This window comes from Anoplopoma fimbria, chromosome 24 (assembly GCF_027596085.1).
Source record: "Anoplopoma fimbria isolate UVic2021 breed Golden Eagle Sablefish chromosome 24, Afim_UVic_2022, whole genome shotgun sequence".
Taxonomy (NCBI): Eukaryota; Metazoa; Chordata; class Actinopteri; order Perciformes; family Anoplopomatidae; genus Anoplopoma; species Anoplopoma fimbria.
Window position 1 is genome coordinate 16,868,755 of NC_072472.1, and position 13,195 is coordinate 16,881,949.

The 13,195-nt window shown below is 41.3% G+C and overlaps 1 protein-coding gene across 2 annotated transcripts in view; it reads right to left on the minus strand.

The window, feature by feature from the left end:
- The window catches only part of LOC129113519 (cell adhesion molecule DSCAML1-like), a 53,586-nt gene extending 42,803 nt beyond the window's left edge, over window positions 1-10,783 (minus strand). The window contains exons 1-2 of one of the 2 annotated variants that reach the window (XM_054625858.1): window positions 10,561-10,783; window positions 601-921 (exon numbers count right to left, since the gene is read on the minus strand). In XM_054625858.1, coding sequence (XP_054481833.1) covers window positions 601-921; window positions 10,561-10,783 — 544 coding nt within the window. The remainder of the gene's footprint in view (window positions 1-600; window positions 922-10,560) is intronic. The other variant, XM_054625859.1, reaches the window with a different exon arrangement.
- Window positions 10,784-13,195: the final 2,412 nt, after the last annotated feature.

Here is a 13,195-nt window from a genome sequence, read left to right on the forward strand (position 1 = left end):
TTTCTCACCTTGCTATGCTTCAAAAAGCATTCCTTGAAAAATATACAAGTGGCTGTGAAGTTCCTGGTGGTTTTAATTCTGCTGACTTTTTTCCTCCTCATCTGATCTGGTTCATCTAAAAATCACATTGGAGTTGCTACTTAACTCTAAGTCCTGTAGGGGTTGTGTTTTGGATTTCATCTTTCCAGATGGCGCCATGCTGTAGATGCAGCTGAAGGGGTTATGTCGGTATAAAGTGCAGTGGTTCATCACCAGCTCAGTCAAATAGGTGTGAGCGAAGGCCGAGGCCTAGCGTAGTATGGGATGCAGATGTTCTCTCTGTAGACTGTGTTCTAGGTCAATCTGTGTTCAGGTCGAGACGGGCTATTTTAGGGCAGGTGATTCTGTGTGTGGGTAGGGCTTTTTGCAGCTGCCAATCACATCTGCTCTACTTTATGCGTTCACAACTGTCCCTTTATGCTCCATCCCTCATCATGTTGTGTCTAACTTTGGCTTTTTGATCCATATCCCCCCACCTTTGTTTCAACTCAAACTTTCAAGTCCGCCTGTCTTGCTTAACTCTCAGGCAATGTCCTCTTCCTGACTGTGGTTCCAACTCACCAGCTTTGATGCGGATGTTGGGGCTGCGGATCTTGCCGGCTTGGTTTTCGGCGGTGCAGAAGTAGTCGTTGTCGTGGATGTAGCTGTTGTAGGCTGAGGGCGAGAAGGGGTACAGTTGCAGCGTGCCATTGGCGTGCACGTGCCGGATGTGGGGCACGTCGTAGATGTCGTCGCCGGTGGCCAGGTACCAGCGCAGTATGGCACTGGGGGTGCCCCCTGCTGGACAGGGCAGGGACACCCCCACCGAGCTGGAGTAGGTTACCCTCTGCAGGGAGGCATTCACAAAGTACAGCCTGGTGGAGCCCACATCCTCACTGTGTACTGCAGGGGGCAAACAGACAACACAAAATCACTTATCAGTCCATGGTGGAGGTCAGAGGTCAACGTGAGCACCTGTTATGTGCTGTATACAGTGTATAAACACTAAAATATAAGCTAACGGGATTCCACTGCATCTGATTCAAAGCGATCTCCATCACTTTAATGGACAATAAAATTGACAGAGAGGGAATGTCCTTCAAATGTGTTGCAAAATAATCATAACAAATATATGTCAAATGTCCAGCTGCAAACATCAGTCATGTGATTCAGAAAGCCAGGGATTTGGGCTAAAGCCTGTGATGGTTTAGATGGATCGGAGGGAGGAGGAGGAGCCTGTTTCCGCCGTACAGTGAACACGTACACAAACAAAGACCGAGAGAGAGAGGGAACTCGATGATAGGTTATGTGATTGGAATTTCTATGCCAGACGCAGAGATTTAAGTCTATTTAATCTCCTTACATATTTAACACGCACACACACACACATGCACACACACACATATACAGGAATGTTCTTCATTGGCACTCAGATTAAACACATACAGCTCTAGCAGAGAAAGGAGAGTGAGAAGAGAAAAGAAAGTGGGGGAAGTCTCTTAAATTTGGGGTCATAATAGGAGGGATTAGAAGATAAAGAGTGTGGGGGACACTGCTGACAGACAGATGTGGATGTTAACCACCGCTGCTTTTAAATGATATCTAATACACATCACCCACATGTTCACCTTGTTAGTTCAGTTCAGCACAGAAACTCTGTTAATCATCCAGGAAGATACTAAAAGATTTTGATCCAAATTGGTTGAAACTACCGCTCAGCATACAAGTGGTTATTGTTTAAACCATGAATTGCAGGTTCAATTCAAAATTGAACTAATGTATATTTCCCCTATGTCTTGCCTATCAACTAATGCATATTGAAATTGTAGAATTTTTAAAAACAATGACAATAGTTATTATTTTGTGCTTTTATACTTAATCCTTACTTATGATCATTGGTTAATTTTGTGAACTGTTTGTGGTGTGTTTACAAAACAGCCGATATTCTCTTCTATCCTTTAAACATCTGTAAAAACCTATGTGGAAAGAGCAATTGAAGGTCTGGGACTCAAATGTATTAAAAAAAATTGTCAATTATTTTACAGTTCAGCACAAAATGTGGCAAATTGAAACAGAGATGTGACTACAGAATGGATAACACACAGTATTTATTTATCCAAACACCAGGGCTAAAACTTAAGATTAATGTTGTTTTTTTATGAATCGATGAATAATTTTAGTCAAGAAAATGTCAGAAAATAGTAAAAGAATGCCTTACAGCTCAAGTTGATATCATCAAATTGCTTGTTTTGTCTGACTAACGCTCGCAAAGATATTCAATTTTATCATATAGTATAAAGAAAGCAGAAAAACCTCACAACTACCAAAACTACAGAATATTTAGACTTTTTCCATGATTAGAAAAATAGTTTGGCTGTTATTTTTCTGAGGATTCACTTATTGCTTAGTTGACAAATTGTTTTTTTAAATCAAAAAGGTTTTGACTATCCAGTGATCAGGATCATCTATTTTCCGGACTTCATAAAAAGGTCATTTTTAACAGCAGCAGTATCACCAATCACAGCTGCTCCCTGCCCTCGGTGTACAAGAACATGATTATGTTCTGTGACACTGAGATACAGATATCTTCAATTTCTGCAGATAGAAGTTTCTTTACTTAGATTGATAATTACATTATTTGTCATTATCAGCTACCCCTTTAAGATGGTTATTATGCTCTCAGCTAAATTATGGTTTTGAACTCAGAGCTTTGTCACATTATTTTTGAATACTCAATAAATCATGCTGTAAAGTTAAGGGAACAGTATAAGAGAAATATTACTGTTGTTCACACTGTTATTAGGTTTTCACAGGTACACAAAGCTCTACACCCAAAATAGGCCTAGTTGTGACCAAGAAGACTATCTGTGTGAACCGTGACTGTTAAGTTTGTGATATTTATTGCAGAGAATCACAAAGTCCATCAGACATGACCTTCTGTAAAAATAAAATCAATCACAAGAAATAAGGATTAAGAGCAAATAGCATATCTGATCATCAAAATATATTAAGACTTAGTTGAAGTCATGGCTTTGATGAAGCGTGGCTTTAAGCTATGTGTGATGCATAAAGAAAAACATTAACAGAATAAATCACCACCATCAACAGTGTCACTGCTGAGTGTCACTAAGCTCAGTGCAACAGATCAAAGAAAGACGCAGCGATCCCGTCCATCCAGGAGGGTTTGTTAATAACTCCAGCTTCCTTTCAAAGAAGTGCTACGATTCCTAGTAGACTAGAGATTGATAAAGCTGGACAGAATGTTACAGATGGTATATGAAAATGTGTCTGGCAGTCCGGTGGTGGGCTGCAAAAATCAGGTCAGACTCCCTCCCCTCTGCAGATTACTGATAATGGCCCCTGAGCATAAAGCCCATATTAAAGATTGCAATATCTATAATCTCCCAATGGGGGGACAGGACTAAAGTGGAGGAGTGAGGGGGTCACCCTGAGAGCTGGGGGGCTGGGCAGCAGGAGAACCTCTCATACAGTAGATTATATGGCCTGGGGGCGCAAGCACTGGGGGGGCTGGGGAGCACTGGGACTGATGGAGCAGGAAGAGGAATAGAAAGGGGATCAGAGCAAACTCCCACCACACATGAACTTTACACAAATAGACACACACACACACACACACACACACACACACACACACACACACACACACACACACACACACGCATACACACTCTAAAAGCAGCTCTCAGCGCTCAGTCACACTGGGAGGAGACATAACGAGTTGCCATGGTGGAAACTGGCACTTGAAAGCTGTGACTGAATAAAAACAAACAATGCAACAATTTAACCTAACAATACGGAAGTCAGCAAAACCCAAATTCTGTCAAACTGTCTTAAATATTTGCAGGCTGCAAAAATAGCTGGTAAAAAATAAGCAAGTCATTTACAGAAGGTGTGTATACACTACAGTTTGGTAAAACAAGGCAAGTCCACTAGATGATGATAAACTGCTGTTTGGTTAGGTGGTGTTGTCAGGCTTATCACACTGCGTGCACTCCAACACTCAACTGGCACAGTACTGATTTGTACCAGACTGGCCGACTTTCCAGTCCATTTAAAACCAACAGACATTACATACCACCTGTGCCAACCTGTACAGACGGCTTGAGTGGCCAGAAAACAAAATGCCACATGTAGTGACAGTGGGGTTTAACAACAGAGACTGCATGCTAAACGCTTTTTTGTAATGGCCGAAACCAAATGGAAAAAAATGAAATTCAAGTTGGGCCAGTTGCAACCCCCAGCTTTGCTACATGTTATGATGAGCATAATGAACAGACACATTCAATGTTAGGTGCTCAAAACGGAATTCAAAGCACATATATGCTGCCTCCACATGGCTCTCAACATGGAGGCGGTTGGCTAGCAGCTAGCAGCTAACGGTGCTATCAGCCACAACTTTACCTGAGGAGGAACCGGAGGGTGCGTGCTACGCTTCAGCAAAGACGCCGCGGGTCCGGACAGTGTTACCAGCGGTCACTGGCTGCGTTTAGCTAGCCAGTGACGTACAACGGAGAGGCTGAGTACACGGAAATGCACTCCGAGCCTTTATCTTTATAATGCAAATAGTTATTTGTTTATTTATTAATGCCCTGAATCACATATATAGAAATCATTTAACGTAAACTCAAGTCTTAATTCATGGTCATGCAATCCAACCACATTGAACAATTTTTTATAATTTTTTTTGGCATTTTGAAGTTGAATTACCACCAGTCATTAAAAATACATTTGATGATAGGATCTCAAGGGAAAAAAGGTATATGTTGATTACAGTCTTGACAGTAAAACACCAGTAAAAGCAGTGTAGCTAACATCTTGTCAAACCAGCATGCTCTCAGACTAACTAACAACCAGGCTCTACGGTGGATATACAGCAGGTAATGGTTAAAATGTAAACCTCTCTGAATTCAATACACAACAGGCACTATTTGTCAGTATTTCAGAGTTTGTTTTCAATGGTAACAATGACTGCAAATTTAAAAGATAGATTATTATCAACTAAAAAAAACCCCCACTAAAAACAGTCTCTGCATTGTTATCCATGTCTTTAGTTTCATCAGGATGCATTCCCACATAAAAGGTGCAGCAAACAACTATTTGCCATGTAAAGATACAGTTGCGTAACATCTACCTAAGGAGAAAATGAAGTCGTTCTGCCTCTGTTGGTGTTATATCTAAGGTTCTTCCTGTTTTGATAACATAGAAATCCAGCTGCGCAAGATTTCTGATGCATGTAAGTGCATGTGAGCTTGTCCCACTGGTCAGCACACGGCCGCTGCTCTGCACTTAGCTCACTTACATGGTGGTTACAGCTGATAAAGCCATTCACAGGGCTGCAAATCACAGTTCATTTTCATTATTGATTAATTTGTCAATTTCATTTCAATGAAGTGATCAGTCATTTAGTCTTAAGAAAGGACAACAATAAGAAAAGGGCAATCATAAGTTCCCAGGATCCAAGGTGAGGTCTTCACATGTCTTGTTTGGTCCAACCAAGAATTCAAAACCCAAAGATATGCTTTTTACAATTATATAAAACTGAGAAAAGTTGCAAATCCTCCTATGAAAGAATATGGAAGCAGAGAATGCAGAGCTGAAACGCTTAATCGATTGTCAAAATAGTTGGCGATTAATTTTTCGACGTCTGACTTATATCAATTAGCTAATTGTTTCAACTCTATATTAATCGATGCTGACAGAAATACACTGAAACCTGCAAATGGACTTTAACAATTTGAGACAACTGTATCCAATGCACATGATGCCCCTGTTCATTTCAGTGACACCTTTCTCAGCAATGCATATCCACAAATATCTATCCCCAACAGCGTGTGGACGGTCAGTGCCCTGATAGCAGTATCGACCAAAGCTGTAGGGGTTCCTGTGTTGATGTGGCTGCTGCAGATCACCTGCATCCAGGTGGTTCAGACACGGCACCAGAGAGAAAGCCAGCCCTCACCCGAAGGTGTTGGAGCACCGACGGCACCGCTGGAGCTAAAGCTTTGGCTGTCAGAGTTGCAGCCACTATTTTATACAACCTGCCAGAGAGCCGTGCATGAATATGTATGTCACAGAGGCAGAAGTCATAACCTATGCAAGGTTTCATCATGCATAATGCAGCTGATATACGCCTCTCCAGGATGTGAGTGTGCATAGAAGTGTACACACACACACACACACACACACACACACACACACACACACACACACACACACACACACACACACACACACACACACACACACACAGACACACACAACTGTATTGTGATGAGGAGGTAAACAAACCCCAGAACCCCCAATGTTTCACATACACACATTCTCACACCCAGTGCTCCCTGAGCCCATCCTGAGGCATAATGCCTCCACATGTTCTTTCTTTTCTCCTCTCACCCATCTCCATCTTTCCAATCTTTTCTCGTGGTAAAACAATTTACACAGCATTTCTTTATCGGATTTTGTGAATTGAAACGTGGTAAAGGTCAAGAGTAGGATTCATCTAAAGACATGCACATCACTCATGTGAACTGTCAAAAACCTCTGCCTTCTCTCCTCGAGTGTTTGTTATTTTATAAATATCTTCATTTAACTCCTGTGTTCAATCTCTTTCTTGTCCTGCGTCCTCTCCCTCACTCATCCTTCAGGTGTTTTCTGGGACAGAAAGTTGCGAGCGGCGTTTCCGATAAGACGATTGAATTTGTGTGTGGGAACATACAGCAGCAGATAAAGAAGTGGGAGGAGACACACTTTAAGAGGGGTGTGAATTGAATATTGGTTGGTTGCAGGGGGATGAAGATATAGGTGTAAGTTTATGGATAATCCTCAAGGGGTCTGGCATAAGTAGGTGGTTGATGGGTGGAGAAGTAGGGGTGAGGGTTGCTGGGGTTACGTCTAATCAAGGAAGGGGTATCAGCGCTCCCCACCTACTGTCTTTCTGTCCCCAACAATCTGCTCTCCACCCCACCCACACACCAACACCACTAACACCCCCCGGCCTGTGCTGTGTCAGTAAAAAAAAAAAAAAAAAGTGTGCTACTTCAGCAGTCCCCTGGGACCTGCTCCCCCTCACATCAAAGCAGCCAGTTTCTCTCTTAATGTGAATATCAAATCTGTGGATCACAAGTCCCAGCACAGTCTGCATAAACTGCCCCTCCCCCAACCTTTAATTCTGCCTAGTGATGAGGGAGAGAGAGGGAGGGGAGTTACTGCGAGAGGAAGCGATGGAGGGAGGGAGAGATGGAGAGAGAGATGGAGATAGAGGGAGAGAGAGATCCAACAAAAACAACTACTTGCTTCATAGATTTGACATTTGCTGAACGCACCCTCCTTCTGAAAAATGTGCCGCCCCAGCATCCAATAAAATTTTGGAGGAGGTCTGGCTCAATTTAGCAGTTCTTGCAGGGGGAAAATAAAAATACTTCTTACTGTCGACGGCGTTCATTTGCATCTTTTTTTTGTTGTTATTTTAAATGATTAGTTCTTATTCATAATCTCATTTGAGGACGAATAGGAGAGCAGGGATGCCGGTGACAGAGCCGTGACATCCTATTGGTGAGCTGGGAAGTGCAAAGAGCTCCGTTTCTCCGCTGACAGTCTTACACCAGCACACTTTGCCCACCATTATGCAACAACACTGATTGATTTTGTCTTTGTTGATTTGTGAAGAATAATTAACATTTGTCTTGTTTATTACATTTAACTGCTGGTTCTTAGAGTGAAAAGTGTAGAAGATGTAAGTCAAGTTGTTTGATCAATTATCAGATTTTGATATTTTCTATTTTTAAAAAATGGCAATTATTAGTAAGTTAATAAGAGATTTCTTTATTTTATATTATTGTTGAAGCAGAGTACTACTATTTTGAATGAAAAGAATCAGAATCGTGTATCCTAAGCCCTGAAAGGACCAAATTACAACAAAAGTCACACTGAGTGCTTGGTTTTTCTCCTTTAACCCTCTTTAAGATGGGTGTTTTCTTGTCAAATTAAATAATGCCGGGTTTGAGCTAGTAAAATATGTAGGCCTGTGCCCCGGCTGAGTAATGATGGGCACCCCTGTGGACCACACAGCTCTGTCATTGAGTGGTGCCTATAGCTCAGATTGCAGCTTTAATTGTGCAGCCTTGCAAAGACAGCACAGGGAATTGGACTGGGGAGGGAAGGAGGGGGTTATTTTTGCATATTTCTATTTGTGGAGGGTGAGCAGTGGAGAGGACAAGAGTGTGCCAGGGTGAGGGATCACCTTATTGCTTTAAATTAAAATTCAAGTTTGGTGTTTGAATGTTACACATATCATTTTATTTTGTTTAAAATATTAGATTTTAAATAAATGTTCAGAACGGGCCTACAGCAGGCCTGTATGTTAATGTGGATTGTATTCACTGCTAATTAATCCACATTTCTGTAAATAGAATCTGTGAATTTCATTTAAAATTAAAGAAAAAAAAACACACGTTTTTGTTTTGACATGAATAATTCCAAATCATATTTAAAAAATCTTTAGTCAGGTTTTATATTTTAAATTGCAGCATAAAAATGATAGGCATTGTAGTCTAATTGGTTATGGTTATTAACTGTTATTACCCTTCAAGCATTTTTTTTTTTTTCAAAGATCCGTTAATAACCCTACACCCTCACTGCCAAATAAACCTTTATTTAATCAAAAGTCGCGTAGAAAAATTTAAATATATTGTAAGAATCTTCTTAATAAGTAAATGATTGCTCTTCCAATTTAGCTCTTTCAGAAATAACATCCAAAAAGTGTCCACCATTTAAAAACAAAACCAAGAGGGGTGTCCCCGTCACTTCTCCTCCTCCGCACCCTGCCAATACACACACACACACACACACACACACACACACACACACACACACACACACACACACACACACACACACAGCACCACGAGCCGTGACGCACGCGCTGGCACACGCGCGAGCACGAGCGAGGGGTCCAGGTGCGCTATTAGTGAGGAACATGACCGGGCAAGTATATAATCCGCACCCACGCCCCTGGACTTTCTCATTTGGGGAAATAAATTTGCGCATATTAACAAGATTCCGCAAAACCCAGGGAAGCGCTGAAAAAAATCACAGCTTTCAAAGGTGAATAATTGCTTTAAAAATCAATAGCAAATATTTGGAAACGTAGATCATTTAAGAGAGTTGAGGAAACTACATGGATAGAAAATCACAAGTAGCACATGTGGGACTAATGCTAATTGATAATCGCAGATATTAGAAAAAAAGAGGTTTATTCAATGTGTGCGAAAATGCCAGAACATATTATTGCCTATTTTAATCTGGTTTGCATCGAGAGCAGCCATATTCCTTCTTCCAGCCAGCCCACCATGCCCCAGACTTTTTGCTAAGTAAACGTACTCCCTCTCAGGCCCTGTGCTATAAGGACAAACAATATGTAAACATGACTCCAAACAGGCAAGGCTTCACAAAGGCCTGGGAAAGGCTCTCACGTGGAGATTGTGAGTGTTGAATTGCTGTTATTTTCGACGCAGATTTATTCAGGATTATTATAATGCACTGTAATAGCAGAAGATCAACTTTGCAGTAGGGTCGGGGATTTACTGCATATGCAGAACGAGAAAGAATCCATTTAAACAAACAACCCGCCTTCTTTATTTATGAACACAATTAAACAAAGGACAAATTGCGGAAACCAAATGATTTAAATAAGGGGGACAAATCTGAATGCGCCAATTAAGGCCTTCATGTGGGAGTAGATCTATTAAACTCTTAAGGCCGTTGTGGGGAGGAAAAAAAAAGGGGGGGCCTTTTTTTTGCAATCCAATTTAAAATGGAAACAATTTGTCATCACACAGACAACGAATTAAAACCCTAAAAATCTCAGCCTAAAATTAAAAAAAGAGCATCTATTTGGAATGGAGCGCTAGTGCCAAATATAGTCCACGAAAACAGCTGCAATTAGCAGAGGCTACACAATGAGAGCATCAAGATATCAAAAATCACAACATTTTCCTTCAAAACTTTACAGAACTGATACAATTTTGAGTGAACTTGCTCCCAAATTCGTAATCTATGTATATAATTGCAGGCCGATGCATGTTTTCATCTTTCTCTCACCCTCCCTCAGTATTTGCACCTCATTCTCCCTATTCAGCCATTTTACATATTCATAACCGGAGTTGGTAATGCGAAAACAATCCGTGCTATCAGCACCATCTGAGGCCGCTGCATAAAACCCCAAAACAGTCGGGTAAAATAAAATCACTTTCCACCCTTACTTTCACAATATTTCTACCAGCCAGCCTCCAGCAGGTTTATATATTTTGATTAAAAGAATATTTTCTTTTTTTTTTTACATCAACTCCTTGCAGGGCATCCGATGATACATCAAAGCACAAACCACACACATCATCCACCGCCACAAACCGATTGAGGATTCGATTAATTATCACTTTTCATTCAACTTAAACACAGCAAGACTCCAGCACTCGATACACACACATGCATTTGGGATTTTTCAAGCGTTTCTTTTTCTCTTACCTTCTTGGAGAGAGTACAGCAGGAGTAAAGTTACAAGCCACATGCCATAAATAGCAGGTATATTTTTCAGGAATATTTGGCAATCCTGGCAAGGGTGAGGCGCGTGTCTTTGGCCAGGCGGGTCTCCGTGCTGGACAGGCGACTGTGCTCCCCGGAGGTCTCTCCAGCCCTGCTGCCCCGCTACGCATGGAGGGGGAACGAGAGGCGCTTCAGCCCCGCCCATGTCCCTCCTCTCTTCCCAAGACTACTGTGCATACAAATCCATCCTCACTGCACTAATCAAACACCGCGCAACGATGGGGCACAGCAAAAACCCGAGGGTTGATGTGAGCTGAACACTGGATTTCGGTCCAATTGGGTCCAAATTGGCAGCTTGGGTGAGCGGTGAAGCTGCGCAGACGGATGTGTTGGCCCCTTGGAGAGCGCGCACCCACCTGTGCGCCCCTGATGATGACCGCCTTCCTTTTGCGCAATATGGATCTACAAAAAAAACCCGCTCGGCTTGCTGGGGAGACTCTTAAAATGTATTAATGTCTTTTTATCTGAGTTTGGGCCTTAATCACAGGGACGTGGAGCTACACCACAGATTAATGAGTGTTTTTTCTTTGTCTTTCGGAGGAGCCATGGAACGTGCGCAGACATTTGCGCACAGATATGCACTGCAGATAGAGAGGAGGAGAGAGAGAGACAGAGAGGAGCGGGGTGTGGGGCATGACACTTTCACACAGCAGGTGAATAACACAGCAGGTAAAGCAGAGCGGTTATCAAAGGGTTCAGGGAATCCTTAAAGCGCAGTAAGCAACTTTCTACATGGCTATTGTTTTCTCTCTGTTGCGCTCCCCTGCATAAGCATAAATTAGGACGGTAAGAGTCAGGACACTCCCAGTTCATAGAATATTTAAAGTCACTGTGGATGCCAGTGGTGGATCTGAGAAGTGATCGTCTGCTGCAGCAGCCGCACTAAAGGCATAGAATGACCAGTGAAACCACATCAAATGTTTAAATCGTGCATTTATGTTGATCCAGTGTCATTTTGGACTGATTGATAAACTCCATATAACGTTTTTCTACAACTGCAGTCTTCAATAAAAGTATTTATTTTGGCATTATGTTGTAGCTCAAAAATCCACACACACACACCTTTACGCATGTGTATGAACACTTCATACAACAGGCCCTGAGGTTGGCAAGTACGTGAAGTGAAGCAGGTGGCTTTAGAAGGAGATTTTCCACATCACTAACAGAAATGATCAAATCTATAACAGAATTTTTCATTATTAAACGTAGATTATTATAAACTAATTCATTTTAAATTCACCTATACATTGCTTTGTTCACAAGTCAAATAAAGCTCAGATTCGTATGTGATTAAACGTTTTCTGCCCACATTTAAGAACACATAATAACATTATAGTAATGAATAAAGACATCTTGACATGTGTCTATTTGACGTCAGTGTGACGGATGTCACTTATTGAAAACTTAGTTGTCTTTAAACTTTAACATCTTCAAGAAAAGGTCAGCATCGCCTTCTCGCTTCTCCTCACGCCTCAATGTGATGTGACCGCAGGTTTCAAGCTTCTGACTCCACATACGGGTCACTGCTGACATCTGCTGGTTAGACTCACACAAGCACATCATTTAGTTTTATATGACCGTGTAGATGTGAAGTGTGATTGTGTTTGTGGCACTTTGTACTAGTGTGAAAATAACACTTGAAGATGTCTTAAGTGACTGCACCAATGATAAAATATTAAATAAATATACTCAAACTCTGATGTGAATAATTCCTTTTATATAAATTTCATAACGTTTGCACTTTGTTTGATAGAAAGTATAAAGGGAGGAATGAGCATATATGGTGAAACTATCTAAGTCCCCATGTACATTATTGTATTTTTGCATTTTCCTTTGTGCAAAATCCCTTCACTTCTGCATGCCGGGATGCAAAATGTTTTATTGGATAATTCATGTACTGCCAATGGCTGAACCTGAACATAACAATTCCAACCAATAATATGATCACAGACTTTTGAGCAATTCTTCACTCCACCCCTCCAAATATCAGAGGGGTTAGGTGTTGCAGTCAATGGGAAGTACATGGCGATAAACTCACTTTAAATAACTAAATAGTCCTTTTTCATGGAGGCTGAGCATGGATGTTGTTGTTAATGTTAATGTATAGACAAGATGATGGGTTAATCTCCCCACCTTTCCCTAGGGATTACAGGGATACTCCAGCAATTAAGCTTTTCACATTAACTAACAAGAATGCTAAAAATTGACCAGCAGAGGCAGTTATATACTGACCTTTAGTACTTAGTACAGGCTCCAAAAACAGAGGATACCACACTTCCCATAATGCAACTTGATAGTGTATTTTATTAGACCTTCCTTGAATGCAAGGGTTTGTATTTCTATAAATTGAGATGACCCTGATGACATCATCAAGGCACATTTTCTCAGAATTTTAAAAAAAAGTCCCTTTAAAGTTAGCTTTTTTCAGCAGCTATATTGTAAAGGCATTCGCTCTGTTATTACCTGTGTGGTTGTCTGTTGTCCTTGTTCTTCTTCCCTCAGCCCAGCAGGAGGCAGTCCAATCAGGGAACTAGTGTTGCACTTTTTATACAAAAAA